Here is a 24,464-nt window from a genome sequence, read left to right on the forward strand (position 1 = left end):
AGGGTGGAAACATGGATACTTCTTCCTATATCACAGGCCACTCGCATTTCCATGACTAAGATGGTGGTCCCTCCAAAACCTTTTTTTAGTTTTAATAACGTACCAGTCTCTCCCCTCGTCGGCTTTTGGGCATGGCTGAGAAGTCTAATGGTGCAATTGCTTTGGGAAGGCAAACAGGCCAGGATATCCTATGATGTGCTGACCCAACCATACGAGAAAGGGAGCCTGGAGTACCCTGACATATTACGCATACTATCTCGCTGCGCAGGTCCAATACTATGTTTGGTGATGGTCTCCGAACTCTGAGCTGCCTCATATCCTGCTGGAACGGGCGACCACGCACCTGAGTGATTTAAAAGGACTACTATGGGGAGGTTCTGGAGGTAGCGAAGAGGACTGAGATCCAACCAGTGAAAACCATGTGCAGGGCTTGGCATCAACTGAAGCGGTTAGTGGGATTGGGAGCACTCTGTTCTCATGCATTCTACATCTATAGGTTGAGGGTAGTAGCAGTTACTTTTGAAAAGATATTCCAAACTCAATTTGAGAAGCTAGGGGTGCGTACTCTTGGAGACTTGATTCAAGATTTTGAATTGGTAACATGTGTGAGAAACCTGGAGGTGTCTCCCTAACTAGTTCACAGGGATCTGTCATCAGGACACGGCCATCGTTATTGGATCCAGTTCCTGGGCGTGGACCAGTGAGGAAGGATCACCTGGATGAGGGGTCCTCGGGGAGTGGAAGTGGGACATTGATGGGGGAGACTCTGTATCCCTTCTTCCGACACCTTTTCCCCATCCAACTTGGACATTCAGAAACACTGTCCCCTGCTTTTTCACACAAACAATTTCACACACCACGAAAGACGACGGACAAACACCAAAGCCGTTTAACTGGCATGTCCCAACACAAGGGTCAGGCAAAGGTCAGGCAATTGACCAGGATCACACACACCCGACGGCCCTTTCCCTTCCCCACAGGGATAAAAGCTGGAGCATGAGAGCACAATACGAGCAAGGCAGACCGCACAACGACACAGCTATCCAGTCACAGTCGCTCAAGAGGAGGAGAAAAACGGCCAGAATCGTAAGACCACGAACAATAGCCCAAGTGTGTTGCAGCAGATGTCAACGTACACAGAGCGTTCCTACACTGATAAGCAGAGGGAGACGCCTGCTACCTTGGTACGAGCCTTGATTCCCGATACAAGGAAAGCCAAGAGGTTCATCACAGCCGGTGAGTTGAGAACCGATACAGAAACCAAACTGTGTTAATCAAAGTCGCAAAGTGGCACATTGAGGAAAGTTCAAAGAACTGTAAATTGTTTAGGGAAACCCAGCTGCAGAGGCGTCGGGCACCACGTGGGTGCTCACTCGAGAGACTCTGGCTAATCCTGTGTTTGAAGGAAACTACTGATACCAGAAGGCCCTAGGGGAGTCGCGAGGAAAAGGTCAAAGTGGCCATACAGGCGCCTAGCAAAACCCCCATACAGTCGTATGTCTTTGACCGACAAACCATCGAGAAATGCAAGGGAAGTGAATCCCACAGCAAGAGAAAGTAAAAGGAATTTTGAAATGGCAAGAGTGAACCCGACAGAGGAATGCCAATAAAGAGGGGTGAGGTCTAAAGTGCCAAGAAACTGTGTGTTGACAAAAGTGAACCGGTAGAGGCATGTCCATGGTGAACTGTTTAATAAGATATTAAGATTTGTGAATGCCAAGGAGAAAATATCTTTGCAAAAGCCGTAGTGAACCCGACGGATCAAGGCAAATGTTTGAAAAGGGTCTGAGCCCAGAAGAGGGAGATCCAGAGGTGAGAAGCCATCACCCCAACATGTGAATGCAATCGAGAAGTCATTTTGAAAATAAGTCGGAATGAACCTGACCAGAGGGAGGCTGATATTTGAGAGGGGTCTGCGCCCGGAAGAGGGTAACCCAGGGGTGAAGAATTATCACCTCAAGTGTAATTTGAAAGGAACTTTTTGTTTGTTATATTTGAACATATCAGGCCCTCGGAAGCAAGAAAGTCAACCACGGAAGGTCCTGAAGTAGAGGGTGAAAAGCCATCACCCAACGTACCTTTGAAAATAACTTTTTATTTGTTCTTTTTGGAGCACATCGGGTCCAAGAGACTTTTGTAGAAAAGACACTTAACCACCAAAGGTCCTAATAGCTGAACCTGGAAAGCTCGAACATGTGCTGTGCTCAGGAGTCCCACCTTGTCCTGTGCTCAAAACGTGGGGAAGGTTGAACCCCGGCTACCCCATCCTTTTCTTTTTTTTAAATATCTTTTTATAGATTTTTCAAAGAGAAAGAACCAGCCACGGTCAATATTTGAAGCAAGGTCATTGACAGAACAAAATCACAGTGCATAGGTACATTACATTGTATTGTTCGGATTGCAGAGGGTGTACGGAACGTGCCACCTCAGGGTTCCACGGTGGCGGAGGAGCGCCAAGTCTCTATTCCTATGCCCGTGAGCACCCTGCCCCCAAAACCTGCAACCTTTCCGGTGTCTTTTGGCTATGCGTTGTCAGTCCATCTACCCGAGACCTTCAGGTTCTTCCCAGGGCAGCCCCATGCATTGTAGGTGCATTTCTCCAGGGATGCGCAGCAATCCATTGCACTTAACCATCGGGTAAGGCACAGCCCTTCTGTGGACCCCATCATGGAGGCTATAAGTCTTTTTCCCAGGCCCAGTGCCACCGATATTAATGGTTTTTCATATTTGGTATATTACACTTCTCCCCAGATCCCAAGCAACACCAGCCTTGGATCCCCGGGGACTGAGGACCCCCGAACCCTGTTGATCACCCGGCTACCGCATCTTGACTGCTTTTCATTTGTAAACACTTCTTTCTTTCTTGCGAATCCTATCCCACACTCTATTTGGTATTTAGTTGTAAGGTTTGGCAATCGTTTTTCTTTTAGTATAGGCCCTTTTATTTTGACAAGACACCACTAGTACTGCCTTATTTTGATTTGATGGTGATAGTTTGCTCCAATCTTAGATTTAGGTTTAGATTAGATGTATTCCAACCTGCATAAAGAGTTTAATAAACACCATTGAACTGCGATCACTTGTGTCTGTCTATTCTTGATACCATGCCTTCCTTATACATGGAACAACCATGGACTTCCTTACACATGGGACTTACACATGGGCAAGTGGAACTGGACGGCAGTGACCATGCTGTTATATTTTAGATTACAAGAGGTACTAAAGGCAAAATGGCCAAACTACCCAGATGTTCCTCCTATTTTCCCACTAGTGCAGTTTATTACTGAACCACCAGCTGTATGAGGCTAGTATCCTCTATATACAGGATTATTAAACAACAGAAGGTGGATAAAGAGGCACATTTCATGGCCAAGTGGGAGGCCGCATTGGGTAGCTAACTGTCAGAGGCACAGTGGAAATTAATATGTATGCAGTTACGCAAACCTGCTCTTATAGACTTGTTTTCGTGTCACCCACTTTATATTCCTTCATTAGGTTTATTATTCCACAGCTTGGCTGTGTAGATATTACCCTGATAGATCCGCCCAATGTCTTAGATGTTCCTAAGACCCAGTGGATTTCCTGCATGTGGCATGGAGCTGTCCACGTATTAGGCCACTGTGGGACCAGGTGGGTAAAGCTATGGCCCAGATGATACCCAATCCAATACAATATTCTCCAGAATTGTGTTTGCTGTTATTGGTAGAAGAGGGGTATCATGCTGGGAAAAGGCTGCTGGGCATGGCATCTATTGGGACAATTGTTGATTGCAAGGGCCTGGGGGAAGCGCAGGGCACCATGCTTTCAAGAATGGCTGACTCTCCTGAATTTGTGTGAGAAAAGAGATGCAGTATGCTATATCCCTGCGAAGCCAGAGCAGACCACTGGACTATTGGGGCCCCCTCAGAACTTTCATGTCCAGGGGTGCTGGGAGCTCGGCGGCGGCATCCACGCTTGTTGAGGACTTGGTTGATGTCGGATAGACAGTTTGTGGCCACCTCCCTGTGTGTATGATTGGAAGTTGACAGAAGGTCCTTAACATCTATAAGGAAGGAAGGCTGGTGGGGTGGATGGCGTTTGTGTATTGATATGCTTGGGCAGTCGGGTGGAGGGAGGAGGGAGACGGGTGGGGTTAGATCAACATTTAACCTTATGGGGAATATGTTTTTGCTTTATGTCCTTGACTGGTATGCGCTGCTTTTTGTTTGTGGGGGGATGTTGGGGTGGGGTCTGGGTGGGGCTACTGTTTAAGTTTGGAGAAAAAAAGCAGCCTCTGTACTCCAGTCACTCTTACCTCCTCTGGTCTCTTGGACGTCCTCCTCCACCTCCTGTCCTCACCCAACTAACCCACGCCTACACACTCACACACACACCTCCTTAAATACCCCACCCCCTTCCTGGATTGGTTTCTCAACCAATCACTTACCTGGCTCAAGGGGGAATGGCAGGGGAGTGTATAGGGAGGCTTCCAAAAGGAATTGTAAGCCGTGCCCCCTTTTCTGGAAGCATCTCTGGCAAAGAAAGTGGAAGAGATTCTGAGGAACTGGAGTCCCTATTCCATATGGCCTTCTAATGGGCCTTTTCAAACTTAATATCTCTGGTGAGCTGGTGGGGGCCCCATTAATAAGGCCTTTTTTCCTGAATGTGTGTAGATTTCTAGAGACTTTCCTACACCGCTTTCTCGCATGGCCGTTGTTGGGCTGCTGGCTGTGTGTTGAAAAGAAATGTAAACTCTTGCTGCGTGGTGGCTTCCCTCTGCTGCCTCCGCTGCAGTTTCCCCCATCAGTGTTCGCCATCATCATAGGCAAGGTGGGCATGGGAGGGGATCTGTACACACGAGCACCAAGGAATGTTTTGGTGGGCTCCCTCCCCTGACACGGCCTGTTAGCAGGCCTTGTCACAGTATATTGTTGCAACGTGAGCAGGACTCAAGGTCATCGCACTTTTTCAGTGTTACTGTGATTGCCTTTGTGAGCGTCGCTAGTTTCACCTTCATGGAATTGGTCTCTCCTCAACCAGGCTCACCCTTGTTTCCACCTCCGTAATTCTGCCCTGGTCTTCCTCCATTTTAGAATTAATAGGGGTGATGCTGGTTAATATGTCATCCACTTTAGTATTTACCAATTTAAATCCCTCTGTCATGCTGGCCAAAATTGTTTGAAGGTCGTTGGGCATGGGTGGGTACATCCCATCTTCAATATTAGTACTCTGCCCCAGTGTTTTGGTGTTGCCTTAGTTAAAGGAACAAGGCTACTTTTTTTGTGTGCACTTTTTAACATTCCTCCTTTATTATAAAACAAACAAACATAACACTAACTTGCATCAACTGTGAGTTCAAACATCGGTTCACGCTCTTAACCATTAACTGCCCGGCCATTAGTGTCCGTGGTCCAGGTACCTTACACTACCACACATAGTCATTTAACTTGGCCAGCGGTCTCGTGGCAGATCTCAGACCGTACCGCCCTTCTCGGGGCCTGCACCCCCCCTCCCGGCTCCTGATCTGGCTCACCTTCACTGGTCAGGTCCTCGAGGCCGGGGGCCTCCAGCGGTTCCCAGGTTGCATCCATGTCATGATGCCTACCCCCGGAGCACCAGGCCAGGCCCAGAACCCCCGGGAGCAGGCATCACGCCCCCGGGTAAAAGCCCAGCGGCCCTTTATAGGGGCTCTTTAGACTCTGTCCAGGCGCCATAGGCGCCAGGCTCATAAGGGGAAGTGTTTGGTGCACTTACCTGAAGCAGACCATGCTGCACACTCACCTGATACAGACCATGCTGCATGAAGAACCAAGCCAAATGAGGCTTAGGAGGGACTATTTTTCTGAAGGAACTATTTTGTTACTTGGGTGGGGCTGTGGAAGAATACTCAACTGGAACTTCTTCCAAAGCTATTTAAGCGACGCCCGGACAGCCACACGTGCTTCGCGTTGTTCTGCATCCCAGCAGCTGAACGCTCACCGTGTCTGCTCCTGCACCTGGACTCCAGCCACGCCCGCCTCGAACCTGGAACACCTGTAAGGGAATAAGAGAAGAGAAAGGTGAAAACCAAGAATTTATTCAACCTTCTTACCTGCATCCGGAATCTTCACGCCAGCATTCCTGAAGGAAGACTTCCATTTAAAAGCACTGCGTTGCTCGCTGCAGCGCCGCGCTTCACTCACCTGTTCCCGAGACGCCGCCCGGCTCCATCGCGGCTCTCGGCACCGGTCGCCACATCTCTGCACCTAGGGGAGAGAAGAAGAGACAAAAGGTGAGCAAGGGAACACAAGAGGAAAGCCGAATTTTCAGCCATATTACTTACCGGCTTTTCTTGGTGAACCATTCCACATCTCGGGTCGGCGCCGCATCTCTGGCAGGTACCGCACCCCGGCCCCTATGGGGAAAGGACAAAGGACATTACTGGGGAATTATGAAGACATTTAGAGGGGTCGCCCTCATCACTAACTCACCTGATTTTACCACCGGCAATTTAACCCCTCAACGCATCGCCTTTGTTCTTGTTCTGCACCTGAAATAAAGGACAGAAAAAACAACATAAAAGGAGGCTCACACTTGAACTTTTGCATCTTCATACTTACGACGTATGGCTCAGAAAAGTCAAGTGGATTTGCCAGCGCCATTCTGAAGACCAGTGAAGTAACTGGACGAACGCGCGCCCCTGCACCAGAAGCAGGATGGAGAGTTCATCCTTCCAAACCATAAGGTGAGCTTAAACCGGGGGTTTTGGAGGAAGTCAGAGAAGAACGAAGGGGGATAGGAGGGAGCAAGCACACTATTCAGCAGACAGTTAATCCCCTTTCTCATCTGCAGAAGGATATTCCTACGGGCCAGACAAGCAAGATTTGGGGGTCCTATTCTGTCGGTGGTCCGAATTCTGCGCATCACGCTTGAAGAGGCCACAGCAACCCAGACCAGACCAGCGCCTCCGTGGGAGCCAGGTGAGCGTTACAGAACGCGAAGCCTTCCTACAAATTCCCACCCAGGCGCTATGGAAATTTCTGAGACTGACCAGTTGGCCCAACTACTGGGGGAATTACGGGCCGAAGTACACGCCGCCCTTCAAGAGACTAATGCTCTCAGGAGGGAAGTGATTGTAACAAAGGAAAGAGCTGATGACCTGGCTAGACAGCTTTTGCAAGGTCAAGCTGGACAAACTCCTTTAACCGGTTCCGGAGGGAACCCCGCTCCTGTGCTTTCCAGTAACCCGGTGCAGATTAATCTACCTGCAAACATGCCGCTGGCCCCACCCGAACGCTTTGCTGGGGACCCCAAACGATTCATCGTATTCATGAATCAGTGTCGTTTGCATTTCCTGTGCAGACCTGGGGCCTTCCCTAATGACCAGACCAAGGTAGCCTTTGTATTGTCATATCTCAGCGGCAGTGCTGCCGATTGGTCAGTTCCACTGGTAACTCAAGATGACCCGATTCTTCGTGATTTTCAAGGATTTCAAGCAAGCATGGAAAGGTTATTTGCTCGTCACTCCCAGGGGCAGGCGCTAGATGACGAACTTCTATCTCTGCGACAGGGCAATCAAGACCTCCTTTCCTACATTGCAACCTTTAATAGACTAATTGTGGAAACTGGGTGGCCAGAGGATAAAAGAATCACGTTATTTTATCGAGGTCTATGCGGACAACTTAAAGATGTCCTGGCCCAAGTTGTAAATCCGCCCCAAGAATGCTCAGAATATATAGACTTAGTGGTCCAATTGGATCACAGACTGCAAAACAGAAAAGCAGATCGGTCCAAGTTTGAGACCCGGGTGTTAGTCAAGACACACGCTAACCTCAAGGGGGCTGAAGCCTCTGAGCCAATGCAAATCGGAGGAGTTAAAGGACCTTTAACTCAAAAGGAACGTGAAAGAAGACGGCAGATGCACTTATGTCTTTATTGTGGATCCTCTGGACACTTTCTACGAGATTGCCCGGCACGGCCGCCCAGGAAGGTGGTAGGAGCCGCTGATAAAATCCATGAAACCTCTGTATCGGGAAACGACCACGCCCGACAAGCGTAGGGGTCCGCTTGCCGAGCTTGAAAACAAACTCTCAGACCTCGCATTTCAATGTGCCAATGGTCCTCGTAGATCCGGAACAGCCTAAGCGGTTGCATGCAATAAAGGCATACATCGATAGTGGGGCTATAGGAAACTACGTGGATCGTGAATTGGTCTCCAGGATTAACCTCCCCCTGCGTCCTAAAACCAGCAAAGATGTCATCACCACAGTTGATGGAACCGAAATTGCCTCGGGACCGGTAACACATTCCACAGCTAAGGTGACACTTGTAGGTCCGGACGGCCATCGGGAGGCAGTTGTGTTTGATGTAATCAAGGCTCCACAGTTTCAGGTTATTCTCGGAATCCCTTGGTTAGAGACACATAATCCTCGAATTGATTGGCGAGCAAAGAGAATAACCTTTCCGGAGTGTGCACGAACCTGCTACCCAGAAAATCTGAAGATCAGTCTAGCATCAGTAACCTCTGTCTCCATGCAACTACCTCCGGAATACCAAGACTTTCAGGACGTCTTCCAAAAGGAACAGGCCAACACGTTACCTCCTCACAGATTGTACGATTGCCAAATCGATCTGGTGCCCAGTGCACAACCCCCTTGTAGCAGGATTTATGCCCTTACTGAGCCGGAGAATCTGCATTTGAGACAATATTTAGATCAATACCTAGCCAATGGTTTCATTCGCCCGTCAAAGTCTCCGGCATCCTCGGCTTTGTTCTTCGTGCCAAAAAAAGAAGGCGACCTTAGAACTTGTATCGATTACCGCGCTTTGAACCAGATAACTGTTAAAAATCGTTACCCTCTGCCTTTGATCCCAGAACTCCTTGACCAGGTGAAGGACGCTTGCATATACACCAAGTTAGATCTCCGGGGGGCTTATCATCTGGTACGAGTAAAAGAAGGCGATGAATGGAAAACGGGCTTCTGTACAAAATATGGACTATTCGAATACCAGGTGATGCCTTTCGGGTTGTGCAACACGCCTGCTGCCTTCCAATTCTTCATGAACGATGTCCTTCGGGAACTCATCAATGTCTGTGTTGTCGTTTATATCGATGACATTCTGGTGTACTCCTCTTCGGAATCAGATCACAGAAAACATGTCAGGGCCGTCCTTGAGAAATTGCGCCAGCACAAACTGTTTGCAAAGCTGGAAAAATGCGTTTTCCACCACCGAGGTTGAGTTTCTTGGATTCATCCTGACACCTAAAAGGGTCCGAATGGACTCACGGAAAGTGGATGGCATCCTCAAATGGCCATCACCTAGTTCGGTGAAAGGTGTCCAAAGCATGCTTGGTTTTGCCAATTTCTATCGCAGGTTTATCCCGGAGTTTTCACGGGTGGTGCAACCCATCACTGCACTCTTGCGGAAGAATAAACGTTTTGAATGGACCGAGGAAGCTGTACAGGCCTTTCAGGAATTAAAAGCTAAATTTACGTCTGCACCTATTTTGAAACACCCGGGTCCTGATCTCCCATATATAGTCGAAACCGACGCATCCAGCTTAGCCATGGGAGCTGTCCTGCCTCAGAGAGACCCCGAAACCAACCAACTGCACCCCATAGCATTTTGGTCCAGAAAGTTCTCGCCGCCGGAGATAAATTATGCAGTCACCGATAAGGAATTATTAGCCATTAAGTCCGCCTTTAAGGCTTGGCGGCATTATCTTCTTGGCGCCAGGCATACCATCACCTTGATCACTGATCACCGAAATTTACAATATTTAAAAACTGCCAAGGCTCAGTCTTCACGACAGCTCCGATGGGCTTTATTCTTTGCGGAGTTCGATTTTGTAATCACTTACCGTCCCGGCTGTAAGAATGGCAAAGCGGACGCGCTATCTCGAATTGGAATGGGAGAAATGGACACAAACTCAGAACCTGTGCCGATAATTCCCGAACAAAGAATCTTGGGGATAACCACTTTACAAACCCTTGAAGACATTCAAGCACGGGTAAAACTATTCCAGGAATCTTCAGCCTTGCAGGATTGGATCAAAAGGCGGGTCTGCCTTTTCAATCAAAGATGGCTTACCTTACTTCCAAGGACGTTTATTTTTGCCAGAAAAGGAATTGCAAGAACTGGTTATTTCCCGTCATCACGATACTCTGATGGAAGGACATCCTGGCATTGCCAAAACAGAGGAAAAAATTAAACGACAATTCTGGTGGCCGTCCTGGCGAAAGGATATTAAATCTTTCGTGATGTCCTGTGGAGTTTGCGCCCAAAACAAAGGTCAAAAAACAAAACCCGCCCGTCTTCTTCAACCCTTAGACATTCCACCAGCACCTTGGCACACCTTGTCACTAGATTTTATCACGGACCTGCCCTCTTGTAATGGATACAATACTATTCTGGTTGTGGTGGATTTATTTTCCAAGATGGCCCATTTTATTCCGTTGAAAGGATTACCTTCAGCTTTTGTTCTTGCCAAGGAATTCCTCGAAAATATCCGTCTGCATGGATTCCCGTCCATACTAATCTCCGATCGGGGAAGCCAGTTTATTTCTCATTTTTGGAAAAAGTGTTGTCAACTGGCACAAATCGACGTAAGACTCTCAACCAGCCACCACCCACAGACCGATGGTCAGATGGAGAGAACGAACCAGACCCTTGAACAATATCTACGATGTATGTTGCACCAATCGGAGGGTAATTGGAAGGATATTTTATGGGTGGCTGAATATGCATACAATAACTCGATACACTCTGGAACTGGTCAGAGCCCCTTTTATACCCTATATGGACATCACCCTCGTACTTCAGACTTGGACTCACCTTTGAGCCTCGAAATGCCCGCAGTGGACCATTTGCATTCTACGATTACTCGAGCCTTCACGGATGCTACTGTACACTTACAACATGCAAAAGGGAAATACAAAAAGGAGGCGCCTCCATACCAAATAGGGGATCAAGTATGGTTGCCTACCAAACACTTATCGCTCAAGGGATCTCAGACTTTTAATCCAAGGTATTTAGGCCCTTACTCGATCAAAGCTATAATTAACCCAGTGGCAGTCAAGCTAGATCTACCAGCTAACATGCGGATTCACCCCGTTTTTCATGTGTCGCTTTTGAAACCAGTGCAACCAGGAACCAGATTAATAAAGCCACCAGAACCAATCCAGATAGATAGGGAGCCTGAATTCGAGGTGAAGAACATTTTGGACACTAAGATCTCAAAATCAAAACTTTTCTACCTAATTGATTGGAAGGGGTACGGGCCTCAGGAAAGATCTTGGGAACCCAGCGACCACGTACATGCACCTCGGCTAGTAAAAAGGTTCCATCAGAATTTCCCGTACAAACCGAAACCTCCTGGGGAAACGACCTTGGGAGGGGCCTTGGGGGGAGTGCTGTGATGATGCCTACCCCCGGAGCACCAGGCCAGGCCCAGCACCCCCGGGAGCAGGCATCACACCCCCGGGTAAAAGCCCAGCGGCCCTTTATAGGGGCTCTTTGGACTCTGTCCTGGCACCGTTGGCGCCAGGCTCATGTTGGACATCAGTCCTGGCGCCATAGGCGCCAGGCTCATAAGGGGAAGTGTTTGGTGCACTTACCTGAAGCAGACCATGCTGCACACTCACCTGATGCAGACCATGCTGCATGAAGAACCAAGCCAAATGAGGCTTAGGAGGGACTATTTTTCTGAAGGAACTATTTTGTTACTTGGGTGGGGCTGTGGAAGAATACTCACCTGGAACTTCTTCCAAGGCTATTTAAGCCACGCCCGGACAGCCACACGTGCTTCGCGTTGTTCTGCATCCCAGCAGCTGAACGCTCACTGTGTCTGCTCCTGCACCTGGACTCCAGCCACGCCTGCCTCGAACCTGGAACACCTGTAAGGGAATAAGAGAAGAGAAAGGTGAAAACCAAGAACTTATTCAACCTTCTTACCTGCATCCGGAATCTTCACGCCAGCATTCCTGAAGGAAGACTTCCATTTAAAAGCACTGCGTTGCTCGCTGCAGCACCGCGCTTCACTCACCTTTTCCCGAGACGCTGCCCGGCTCCATCGCGGCTCTCAGCACCGGTCGCCACATCTCTGCACCTGGGGGAGAGAAGAAGAGACAAAAGGTGAGCAAGGGAACACAAGCGGAAAGCCGAATTTTCAGCCATATTACTTACCGGCTTTTCTTGGTGAACCATTCCACATCTCGGGTCGGCGCCGCATCTCTGGCAGGTACCGCACCCTGGCCCCTATGGGGAAAGGACAAAAGACATTACTGGGGAATTATAAAGACATTTAGAGGGGTCGCCCTCATCACTAACTCACCTGATTTTACCACCGGCAATTTAACCTCTCAACGCATCGCCTTTGTTCTTGTTCAGCACCTGAAATAAAGGACAGAAAAAACAACATAAAAGGAGGCTCACACTTGAACTTTTGCATCTTCAAATTTACGGCGTATCTCTCGGAAAAGTCAAGTGGATTTGCCAGCGCCATTCTGAAGACCAGTGAAGTAACTGGACGAACGCGCGCCCCTGCACCAGAAGCAGGATGGAGAGTTCATCCTTCCAAACCATAAGGTGAGCTTAAACCGGGGGTTTTGGAGGAAGTCAGAGAAGAACGAAGGGGGAAAGGGGGGAGCAAGCACACTATTCAGCAGACAGTTAATCCCCTTTCTCATCTGCAGAAGGATATTCCTACAGGCCAGACAAGCAAGATTTGGGGGTCCTGTTCAGTCGGTGGTCCGAATTCTGCGCATCACGCTTGAAGAGGCCACAGCAACCCAGACCAGACCAGCGCCTCCGTGGGAGCCAGGTGAGTGTTACAATCCACCGCTCCTGTCTCATCCGGGATGGACCTAGGCTTGTCTTCGCTGGGTTGAGCGTCCTCGTCTTCCAGGTGGCACTCACTGTCAGTCCACAGGTTGCGAGGCACCGTCTTGAACCACGGCGAGTTCCTCGTCACTTGACGGTGTCCTCGGGTCACAGTCACCATGGTTCTGTGCCGATCGCTGCCGGTCCATGGCAGTTCCTCGTATCTGGTGTCGAGTTTTGATTTGGTGGGGTTTCGTAGCATGACGACTTGGTCCCCCACCTGATGATCGGACTGCCTCGCTCTCCTCTTGCCACTCATGTTGGCACTCCTTTTCCTCATTTCCGTGCGTCCTTCATTGACCTCGTCCGGGGTCCTGCTTGGATGGTGCGGAATCGAGGATCGGATGACTGTGCCGAACATGAGATCCGCCGGCGGTATGCTGGTTGTGCTGTGGGGGATATCCCGATAGTTCCTGAGGAACCGGTAGAGGTCGACCTTCCATGGGCTGGCGTTCGCCTTGGATACCCTTAGCACCTTGTTAATGGTTCTCATGAAGCGTTCGGCGTCCCCGTTGGCCTGGGGCCACCTCGGTATGATGTGGTGATAATTTATATTAAGGTCCTGCAGATAGTTTTTGAATTCCTCCCCGGTGAACGGTGGCCCATTGTCACTTTTGATGGAGGTTGGTAGTCCGTGAGTTGCAAACATTTTTTCTATGGCTGGAATGACCACTTCCGCTGCTGTGGATTCGACTATTTCAACTTCCGGATATCGGGAGTGGTCATCAACGGCTACCAAAAGGTGGAGGCCTTCCCGTAGCTTGTAGAAGTCAATGCTGATGGCCTCCCACAGAGAGAGGCCGCGTGCCGCCGATAGAATTGGTTCCGGTTCTGGTGTGGCCCCCGTTATCTGACAGGCTAGTCATGTACCGATGAGTGCCTCGACCCGTTCCTCGATCTGGGGAAACCATACCCTGTGCCGCATGCGGGCTTTTGTCCTTGCCAGCCCTTGGTGTCCTTCATGCGCTAGGGCCACTATCCTGTCTTGTATTCTGAGAGGGATTACGATGCGGTTACCCCTTAGTATCACTCCGCCTTCTGTGATTGACAAGTCTTGCCGGACGGTAAACATGCCGGACAGAAACTCTTTTGCTTCCGCTGTTCTGTTGTGTGTGTGTCTCATGAAGGTTTTCCAGTCCCCTGAGATTATGGCATCTTTCACTAGATTGCAACAGGGATCCTTGTTAGTTTCTGCCTCGATGTCTTCGATGCTCACCGCCTTTGGTCACATTGCTCGAACCACTTCGCATATATGTTCCTCTGTCTCTTCGGCCACTTGGATCTCTTGTTGTGTTGCCTCTCGCGGATGCCTCGAGAGGAAGTCCGCGGGGTTTCCACTACCTGGTTGGTAGATCAGATCAAAGTCGTATTGCTGGAGATGTAGTAGCCATTTGGTGATCCGTGCCGGAGGGTGTGACGACGTTCCCATGAAGATGGGTAGTAGGGGTTTGTGGTCGGTGACTGCTGTGAACCGCCACCCATATAGGTAAAGATGAAAGTGCCTGCACCCCCACAGCACGGCGATGGCCTCTTTCTCAATGTGGGAATACCTCTGTTCGGTTTCCGTGAGGGCTCTCGAGGCATAGGCTATCAGTCTTTTCTCCCCTTCTCTCGTCACCTGCATTAGGATGGCACCGAGCCCAACGGGGCTTGCATCCACGAACAGTTCTGTGGGCAGCTCGGTGTTGTAATACGCCATCTTGGTGTCGACGGACAGGGATTCTTTAATACTTTCAAACGAGTCTTGGCACTTCTGCCCCCAGTCCCACTTGACGTTTGCTTTCGTCAGTTCCCGTAGTGGCTCAGATAGGGTGGCCAGGTTTCGAATGAACCTCCCGCAGTAGGTTGCCATCCCTAGGAAACTGCGTACTTCTGTGGGGGTCATCGGTGGGCTTGCCGCCTGGATGTCTGCGACCTTCTGGAGATCAGGGGAGATGCCCGTGCTGCCAAACTTGTAACCATAGAAGGTGATTTCCGATCTGAGGAACTCGCGCTTCTCCCTGTGTATGGTCAGTCCAGCCTCTTGTAGTCTGCCCAGTAGGGTATGAAGCCTTTTGAGGTGCTCCTTCTTGTCGGTGCGTGAATCAGAATGTCGTCGCTCACGTTGAGGACCCCAGGGATGCCCCGGATGACCTCCTGGATAGTTTGCTGGAATACCTCAGCAGCGGACGAGATCCCGAAGCTCAGGCGTTTGTATCTCCTTAACCCCAAACGCATCGAGAATGCTGTGATGTAGCGTGAGTCTCTGTGGAGTTTGAGTTGATGATACCCCGCCTTCAAGTCAACTTTCGAGAATACACAAGACCCTGTGAGGTCCGCCACAATTTCGTCGATCGTTGGGGTGATGTGGCGTTCTCGCTTGATGGCAGTGTTAGGTAGACGCATATCAATGCAAATCCGGACCTTTCCGGGCTGTTTAGGCTTTCGCGTGACGACCATCGGGGAGACCCAGGGTGTGGGCTCTGTAACCGTGTCTATGATGCCAGCTTCCTCCAGAGCCTTGAGTTCCTGCTCCACTTGTTCTCTCATGTGGAAAGGTGTCCTCCGATGCAGTACGGCTTTCGGCTGTAATGTTTCGTCAATGTCCAGCCTGATGGTTTTGCCCTTCAAGCAGCCTATTCCATCTTGCAGCTTGGGGTATTGATTCACCATTTTCTCCACCTCTTCGGCCTCATCGATATGGCGGATGAATTTGACCACTCCCAGATCTTCTGCTGCGTCCCCACTCAGGAGGCTTTGAATTCCTGCCTTCACGACATAGACTTTCGACCATAGTCTGTTTTCGCCGTGCTCCAGCGTGGTGCGGAACCTGCCTATGACTGGTAGGGGCTTCCGGCTGCCGTATGCATACAACAGCATGTCTGTGCTTTTCAGGACTGGTTGAGGCTTTAGAGTCTGGAATATGCTTGTGGGCATAACATTCACTGAAGCGCCGGTGTCAATGGTCATGAGAATGCGCTGGTCTTGGACGGTGACCATGCACTTGCGCCTTCGGACAGATTTTCTTTGTGTTTCTTGACCTTGGCTTAATGCGGACACCAGGTATATCTTTCTTCCTTTCCTCTCGTTGTCCTTGCCGGGATCTTGCTGCCCTATCGAGACATCATCCCCTTCTTCCTCCGTGGAAGAGTTGGCCACTGCGACCCTCCTTGCACTGGCTTGCTTCTTTTTCTTGGTCGTGTTTTTTTCTGGAAGGTTCTGTGGGGGCTGCGTGGAGGCGCCCGATGATCTGCACACCTTTGCATAATGATCCTTCCTGCCGCAGGCGCCGCAGGTGGTGCCTTGCGCACAGGACAGTTGCGGCGGCCATGTCATGGGCCACCACACCAGCCACACTCTGTGGGCCCAGGAATGCGCGGTTGCCACCTGTTCTGGCCATATCCCCCACTGTATTCATCCCTCGAGGATTGTTTGTTGGTGATCTGGGCCACCATGGCTGTGTTGAGAGCAGGTTGCAATCTGTGCAGTGTGGCCTCCATGTTGGCCGCTCTGGTGTGGGCTAGTTCCCTTTATCGTCCTAGTTCAAGGATCCGTTGCAGGGGGATGCCTCTCTCGCTGAGTATTAGGCGCCTTAGTTTTTCTGATTGTATGCCGTTAATGATCTGCCTCCTGATCTCCCTCTCAACATTTGTGAACTCGCAGGACATGGCCAATTTTCTTAACCGAGTGTGGTAGGCATCCAGGGTCTCGTCCGATGCCTGTATGGTGGTGCAGAAAATGAAAGTCTCATAGTCCGGGTTCAGTTGGGGGAGAAAGTGAGCCGTGAGGGCATCTTTTGTGCTTTGGTACGCATCTTGGCCATCGGCCACATTCAAGGAGTTGAAAATGCGCAGTACCTCGTCACCCACACTGAGTAGTAGGTGCGCCTTCATCTTCCTGGCCGACGTCACATCTTTGCACTCCATCGCCATCTCAAATTTCTGGATTCACAGCTGCCATCTAGGTCCACTCGAAGATGGGTCGGTAAAGGGGTCAAAAGGTTGGACCAGTGTCAATGAGCCTCCTTGTGTGCGAGGCTGTGGGGATGTCCGCGATAGGTTTGCCGCAATTCTTTACGGCGTGGTGGGCCCAGGGGTGGACTTACCGGCCGCCATGTCGACGTGTACCTGGTCAGTGCTGGCGTGAGCTCTGCGAGCAACCACTAGCGCAGCGAAGTTGGGCCTTCCCTGGAGTTGCTGTGGTATCCAACCGCTGTGCGGAAAATTCAGGTGCTGGTTTTTCCATGTGGTTTGGTTCCGATGCCACTTCTTGTTGGTGCCCCTAGTGTGGGAGGCCAGATGTCAGATGGCTCCACACTGCCCGGCGGGCACTTGGAGGGCGAGTGATGAGGAGAAGAGAGAAGGAAAAAAAACATTTTTTTTTTTTTGTGGGGTGGGTCACGTGTGCGATTTCCCCCCCCCCCCCCCAACGGGTGTCCAAAAATTTCGCCGCGATGGCTGCGGGCCATCTATGCGCCGTGAACGCCGAGCACGTGTTGGTCCTCGTTCCACCTCGTCGCCATTGTTATGTTCCAGCCCTCGGCGTGCGGGGGCTGGCGGGGTTAGGCTAGGCCGCACGGCCTGTGGAGCAGCTCCAGCGGGAGCTTCAATGAATCACTCGCACACGTGTGGATGGTCTGCCCCGGAACTGCCTCCCGAGCGCGGGGGCGGGCTTTTATTAGGCATGCCCTGCGTCACCGCGTAGCGGGACGCAGGGCGGAACATAACAGTGACCAAGCTGAGAGCTTTAAGAGACGCGGCCATCTTTGATGACACGCAACAGCAGCTCCCGCAGACTGAACATTTATGAAGGTAAGTGATGTGGTTTTTTACAATGCAAATCTGTTTTAGAACACAACAAACCTAGAAGCATCAAGAAATGTATACGGTTCAGTGTTGCCTCATGAATGCTTTTTTCTCTTGTGGACAGAAGGAGCTTTGTGTTCAGAAGGAGTCTTTGAAGGAGTTTTTCACACATGGCCCCGGTTCAGTTTGTAATTTGACATCTCTTTACTTCCAAGAAAGGTAAAATACTAATCTTGAAATGTAACATGTTCCTTTTTTATGTATTATACATTGTTTGTTAGATGATTGAATTAGAAAGAAAAGGAGATGTTCACATATTGATTGAGGTATTTATATAGCGCACTAAATGAACGAAATTGTATTAAGGCGCAGATATTAAAATAAACAAAACAATAGCTCTATTATGACCCATCAAGTCATCAAATGTACTCCCCACTCCCTTGGTACTTTGTTCGCTAGCTTATTTAAACAGATTGCTTTCGATTTTTTTTTCGGAAAGATGGCAAAGATTCCAATTTCCTTATCTCCAATGGAAGACTATTCCATAGTTTAGGTCCAAATACAGAAAATCTACAGTCTCCTCCGGACACACAGCGCATTGATTTTAAGGACCGTGTTGTTTGATAAAAATGTAGCTTGTCCACCAGATACATAGGAGCCAGATTATTCAAGCATTTGAAAATCATGCATCCAGTTTTAAAATTAATCCTGTCCGGGGCGCTGTTGCGCTGAAGCAAGATGGCCGCTTAAGCGTTACGCTCCGGACTGGCAGAGCAATCGATCCTTATCTCCACCGCCCAACGCTGCACATAACCCTGCAGGGCTACCTACGATCCTTCGGGAGCCTTCCTACTGCGAGCGTGTGAGGTTTGGAGCCTCTACGCGCCCCGGGGACAGGACTACGCCTCTCTCCCCTGACTGCGGCTATGGCCTCCTGCTCTCCCCGCCCCGCGGCTCCGGCGACGCCGGCTCGCCCGCCCACCTGAGGCCGCGGCGCTGCGGGCCGCCGTGGGGGAGGGGCGCCAACCCCGCGAGGCGCTCTGGACCATCGCGGCTGTCGGGGCTGCTCCCCACTTATTTCACGACCTGCCTCGGGACGTCGGCAGCCGCCGGCCCCTCCACTTCGCCCGGCGACCCGCCAGCTCCGGCGGCACTCTGGTTCCGCGCCCCTGCGCCGTGTCCTGCGGCGCTCCAACAACAGACCCGGCTCCCGCTCCCCCCCCCCGCCGCTCCTCCACACGAACAGCAGCATCGGAGTGCAGCGAGGTAAGGAGCGTGAGGGGGAGGGTGTGCCTATCTCCTGCGGCCCCTGCGGCCGCCCTCCCGCAGACCGGAGGCCCACTCTCTCTTCTGTCTCAGAGGTGGTCTCCCTGCTGATCCGGCGCACACGGGCTGCACCCCCCCCGCCCCGCTTACCCGCACAACATCATTGCTCCCACCTGATGCCGGCTGGGGGACCTGAACACCAAGACCCACCGGACCACGATGCGAATTTAGGTCCCCCACTGCAACATACCCTGATGTTGTCCGCATCCCAGTACTGCTGGGGCCTGTCACTACGCACCTTCTGGTTTGCACTAACGCGCCCATGGGCTCAACTGGAGGACCGTGCCTACCGTTGTGACATTCATCGCCTGGCTGCGCTTGGCCTTACACGGGCGGTCCACCAGTCCCCCTCCTGCTGACCACCCCTTGCCACCCACTTCAGTGACGCCTGCTCGTCAGCCCCTATGGGGCCACAGCCTCATTAACTCCTCACTACTCGGGCTATCGGTGGGCCCAACAGCTGCCCCACGCCTGCACTGACTCTGCACATGCATCGGACCTTGCGATCTGAGGAGTGGGCCCTGCGCTAATATCAAGCTTTCACATCTCCCCTGGCTGCCGCAACATCTTACACTCATTGATCCACGGCCTCTGGTTGCTTCCTGTTCCTAACTATATTTTATACACTGTGTTACGAGGTGCGGGGTCCGTGCCCCCCCTGCCTTCTCCTCGACCTCCGATACTGCCAGGATGACCAAGGGGGGCACGAGGAAACAGAGCTCCATCAACATGTTCGCGAAGGCTGCGGTGCGATCGTCGGAGGAGGCTGCCGAGCAGGCCCCTGTTGCCTCGTCCGACGCAGCCCCGGAATCCCAAAATATGATGGACTTTATTCGGGAGGGCTTCACCGCACTTCACTCGAAATTAGACGACATGAACGGCACTATATCCTCTATTAAGGCCCACATTGAGAGGACTGATAGCCGGGTGTCGGAGGTTGAGACGCGGGTCGGATCCGCTGAGGATGCGCTGGGTGCCCTGCGTTCGGAGGTCGTCGCCCTCTCCAACCGAGTCCTTGAGGTGGAAAAGAAAAACGAGGACTTGGAATCCCGCTCGAGGCACAACAATCTCTGCATCATCGGGGTTCCCGAGGATGAAGTCCACGAGCCAATGGAATATTTTGTTCAGCGCACACTGCTGTCGCTCCTCGACGAGCCCAAGCTTTCCCCACACTTCGCAATTGAGCTGGCACACCGTGCTCTGGCGGCTAAACCTAGGCCCAGCGCTCCACCTCGGCCCATCATAGCTTGTGTGCTGAACTATCATGACCGTGACGCCCTCCTCAGGGCTGCAAGGCTCAAAGGTGAGCTACTACTGGGCGGCGCAAGGATTCACCTTTACCCGGACTTTTCCACAGCCGTCCAACGGGAACGCAAGACTTTCCAAGCGGTGAAACGTAGGCTGCGAGACCATTCAATCAAATATGCTATGCTCTATCCCGCCAAGCTCCGCATAGAACACGCTAACCAGGTGTTGTTCTTTACAATTCCAGAGGAGGCCTCCAAGTTCATTGACAAACATTTTCCTGGCTGATCCCTCTCCTCTGACCACGGTTCTGCAGTTACCCTACGTTCCCGACAGGGAGTGGCCGGCCCCTACCGCCTTCCTGCATCGGGGCCACGCTGATCCTCTATCCCGTAATCTGCTTGTTCTGTTCAACTTACATAGACCTACCAGATCACCATGTACAAGTACTTTGCCCAAGCTACATGCGACTCCTATTGTGGGCATCTTTTGCTCTACTGGATCTGCTGCAGCCCGGAGCGACGCGGCCAGTCAGGCCTACAGGCCCCCAGGCGCTGATGCCTTTGGTTTGGTTTTGGCTGAGGGGGGTTGGGATTGTCATCCCTTTGTTTGGGGGGGATGTGGGTGGGGGTGGGACATGTTTGGGGTTTTGTTATTAAAAAGTTGGCGCTGGCAGCGAAGGCGGAATGTGGTGTGGCACTCAGGAACTGTTGCCGCAGGGCCGCAAATCTGACCCTTTGGTCATTGACATTTTCTTTGTTCCAAACGTCACCACATCTGTGATTGAGAGTGCCCTGACCTTTATGAGCTGGAACGTATGGGGGTTGGGTAATTATAAAAAGATGAGGCAGCTCCAGTTGCAGGCCGAGCGCCATGGATCCAAGATTCTCTTTTTACAAGAGACTCATGCCCGCTCCGAACAGTGCATGCGCTTCGCCAAGACCTGGGGCCCCCATAGGTTTTTTACTGACTTCTCCACTCAAAGCCGTGGGGTCATGACCCTCATCCATAAGAGTCTCCAGTTCACCCTCATTTCCTAGTTAATTGACCCCCAAGGCAGATATGTACTGCTCCATGCCATGCTTCACCACAAGGAAGTGGTTCTGCTGAACATCTACGGCCCTAACCTAGATGACCCGGATCTTTATGTGCAGGTCACCTCCCTCCTCGATGGCTTCCCCCTTGTTCCTATCCTCTGGGGGGGTGACTTCAACACGATCTTTGATGTAGCTCTCGATAGATCTGGCTCCAAGCCCCGTCACCTCTCCAGGGCAGCTTACGCTGCAATGTCATCCCTCCCCCGTCTGGCCATGGTGGATGCATGGAGGTTCTTCTACCCGGATTCTCGCATCTACTCTTTCTACTCCTCTGTCCATGATTCCTATTCCCGCATTGACAGATGGGTGATCTCCAACGAATTGGTTAAGAATGTAATACAGTTAATGATCCTTCCCAGAACCCTGTCTGACCATTCTCCAGTCTCTGTTACCGTCGGCTGGGGTCCTGATATCGGCCGGACTCGCAACTGGAGATTGAAACCCCTCTCCTTACTGGACCCGGAGTTCTGTTCCAAGCTCGAGCTGTCGATTGAGGAGTTCTTCGAGACTAACACGGGCTCAGTAACCTCTCGGGCCACTCTATGGGAGTCCTTTAAGGTTTATATTAGAGGGATTGCATTGTCCAAGGAGAATGGGGTCCTTAAGTCGATCTGGAGAGATCTTGCCACTAGTGAATCCAGACTATCAACCCTAGAAGCTACATGCTCACTTCACTCTACCCCGGGCAACCTGGCTGACATCGGGATGGAATTGGACAAGTTCCGTTCCCTTGCGGACCGTGAACAAAGGTTCTTGGATAGTCCTGGCATGGCGAGGAGATATGGGGAGGGTGAGCGCCCCGGTCGATTTCTGGCTCGATTGATCCATCGTGAGACGGGGTCCCCACACATACTTGGTATTGAGAGGCCTGACGGCTCCATGGCTGTCTCTTCGCAAGACGTCAACAGGAAATTTTTCACATTCTACAAAACTCTATACTCTAACTCAGATGAGGTGTCGGTGGCGGAGATTGACTCCTTTCTTGATGCCATTCCTCTGTCAACCCTTTCTCCGGAGACCGCGGGTTCCCTTGACTCCCCACTCACACTGGAGGAGCTGTCGGATGCTATTGACTCCCTATCCTCGGGACGTGCCCCTGTCTCGGACGGTATCCCAGTCGAATTTTACAAACATTTCAAGTCACAGTTGCTCCCTCACTTGCTGGCTCTTTGGGAGGAGTCTGTGGAGGCCGGTGTATTCCCCCCTTCACTCCGTGAGGCTACAATCACAGTACTACTTAAATCTGGTAAACCCCCTTCGCAATGCGGTTCATATCGCCCGCTCTCACTTATAAATTGTGATGTCAAAATATACGCCAAGGCTCTGGCTCTCCGGTTAGCTCCCTTCCTGCCATCTATCATCCTTCCGGACCAGGCGGGTGTCATCCCAGGTCGCTCTACCTCCCTGAACCTGAGGCGTCTATTTAACATCATTAACAGAATCAGTCCCGAGACGCACGCAGTGGCTGTCACCCTTGACATGCAAAAGGCGTTTGACTCACTTTCGTGGAGGTATCTGTAGCGGGTCCTCGAGGGTTGCAAATTCGACCCCTCCTTTCTCTGCTGGGTCAGATTGCTTTACTCTACTCCTGTTGCCAGGGTCCGCACCGACGACCGTTGCTCCCCCCTCTTTGAGATCGCCAGGGGGACGAGACAGGGGTGCCCCTTCTCTCCCTTGATCTTCGCTATAGCAATTGAGCCTTTCGCCGACATGCTCCGCCAATTCCACGCTCATAGAGGCCTCCACTCTGCGGGCCAGACGGACATACTGTCCCTATATGCGGATGACGCGTTGTTGTTTGTGCGCTCTCCCTCCATCAACTTACCCCCAATACTGGAGGACATCATTCAGTTTGGTCGAATTTCGGGCCTTAAAATGAATTGCTCGAAATTCACTCTCTTCCCACTCACGGAATGCACTCTCCCTCCCCCTGACACCCTTGGTTTCACATGGGCTCAATCCACATTTAGCTACTTGGGGATAGTGGTAACGCGCCAGCCGGCACTGACCTTCCAGGAAAACTATCAGAAGTATCTCACACACCTGATGGCTAAGGTCCGGGTCTGGGACAAACTCCCGATTTCCCTGGCAGGCAGGATAGGATTGTTGAAGATGGTGGTGTTGCCCCAGTTGCTTTACAGGTTCACTAACGTTCCCTTGTGGCCAGGGGCGGGCTTCTTTCGTGATTTGACCCGCACTGTGAATTCCTTTCTTTGGCACTCGGGTGCGGTCCGCCTAAAAATCGATACCCTTTCTACTCCCATGTCTAACTGGGGCTTCGGTGCCCCTGACTTTCTTAAATACTGGCTGGTGTCCCAAATTCAATATACTTCTTATTGGTTTAATACAACGGATCCCCCCACGCATGTCCGACTTGAGAAGCTTGCGGTTTGTGACCGGGACATCCGTTCCTTGGTGTTACAACCCGCTCCCTTGGTACTGGACTCACAGAGCCCTGTCATGATGCCTGCCCCCGGAAGACCAGACCAGGCCCAGCAGCCCCGGAAGCAGGCATCATGCCACTTGGAGCATGCCCAAAAGCCCCAGTTAGGGGCTGTTTGGGTGCAGTCCTGGCGCCTATGGCGCCAGGCTCATAAAGATAAAGTCAGTCCTGGCGCCATTATTGATAACTTACCTGAAGCAGACCATGCTGCATACGCACCTGAGGCAGACCATGCTGCATGAAGACTCAAGCCAAATGAGGCTTAGGAGGGACTATTTTACTGAAGGGACTATTTTGTTACTTGGGTGGGGCTGTGGAAGAATACTTACCTGGATCTTCTTCCAAGGCTATTTAAACCACGCCCGGACAGCCACACGTGCTTCGCGTTATTCTGCTTGCTGCAGCGTAACGCTCACCGTGTTTTCAGCAGCTCCAGTCTTCAGCCACGCCCGCCTCAGTCCTGGGACTCCTGAAACAAGAAGAAAAGAAGGATAAAGGTTAGAACAGGAGTTTTAACTTTTTTCCTTACCTGAATCCTGATCCATTTCGCCACGGAACTGAAAGACAGAAGTCTTTGAAGCATCGCTTCGCATTCCTACGGCGCCGTGCAGAACTCACCTGCTTGGCGGTACTTCAGCATTCCATCACGCTCTCTCCATCTCGCGGCCGCCCTCCGACACCTAAGGAGACAAAGACAGCAAGGTGAGCAAGGGGACTCTCTAAGGCTAT

General features: G+C 51.3%; 1 protein-coding gene across 9 annotated transcripts in view; it reads left to right on the forward strand.

Annotated features, from left to right (window-relative positions):
- Positions 1-24,464, forward strand: part of TRMT2B (tRNA methyltransferase 2 homolog B) — a 584,889-nt gene that overhangs the window by 379,647 nt on the left and 180,778 nt on the right. For all 9 annotated transcript variants that reach the window (XM_069613012.1, XM_069613010.1, XM_069613015.1 and 6 more), the window contains one exon: positions 17,749-17,843. In XM_069613012.1, coding sequence (XP_069469113.1) covers positions 17,749-17,843 — 95 coding nt within the window. The remainder of the gene's footprint in view (positions 1-17,748; positions 17,844-24,464) is intronic.

This window comes from Ambystoma mexicanum, chromosome 5p, assembly GCF_040938575.1.
Source record: "Ambystoma mexicanum isolate Mex_15411 chromosome 5p, UKY_AmexF1_1, whole genome shotgun sequence".
NCBI lineage: Eukaryota > Metazoa > Chordata > Amphibia > Caudata > Ambystomatidae > Ambystoma > Ambystoma mexicanum.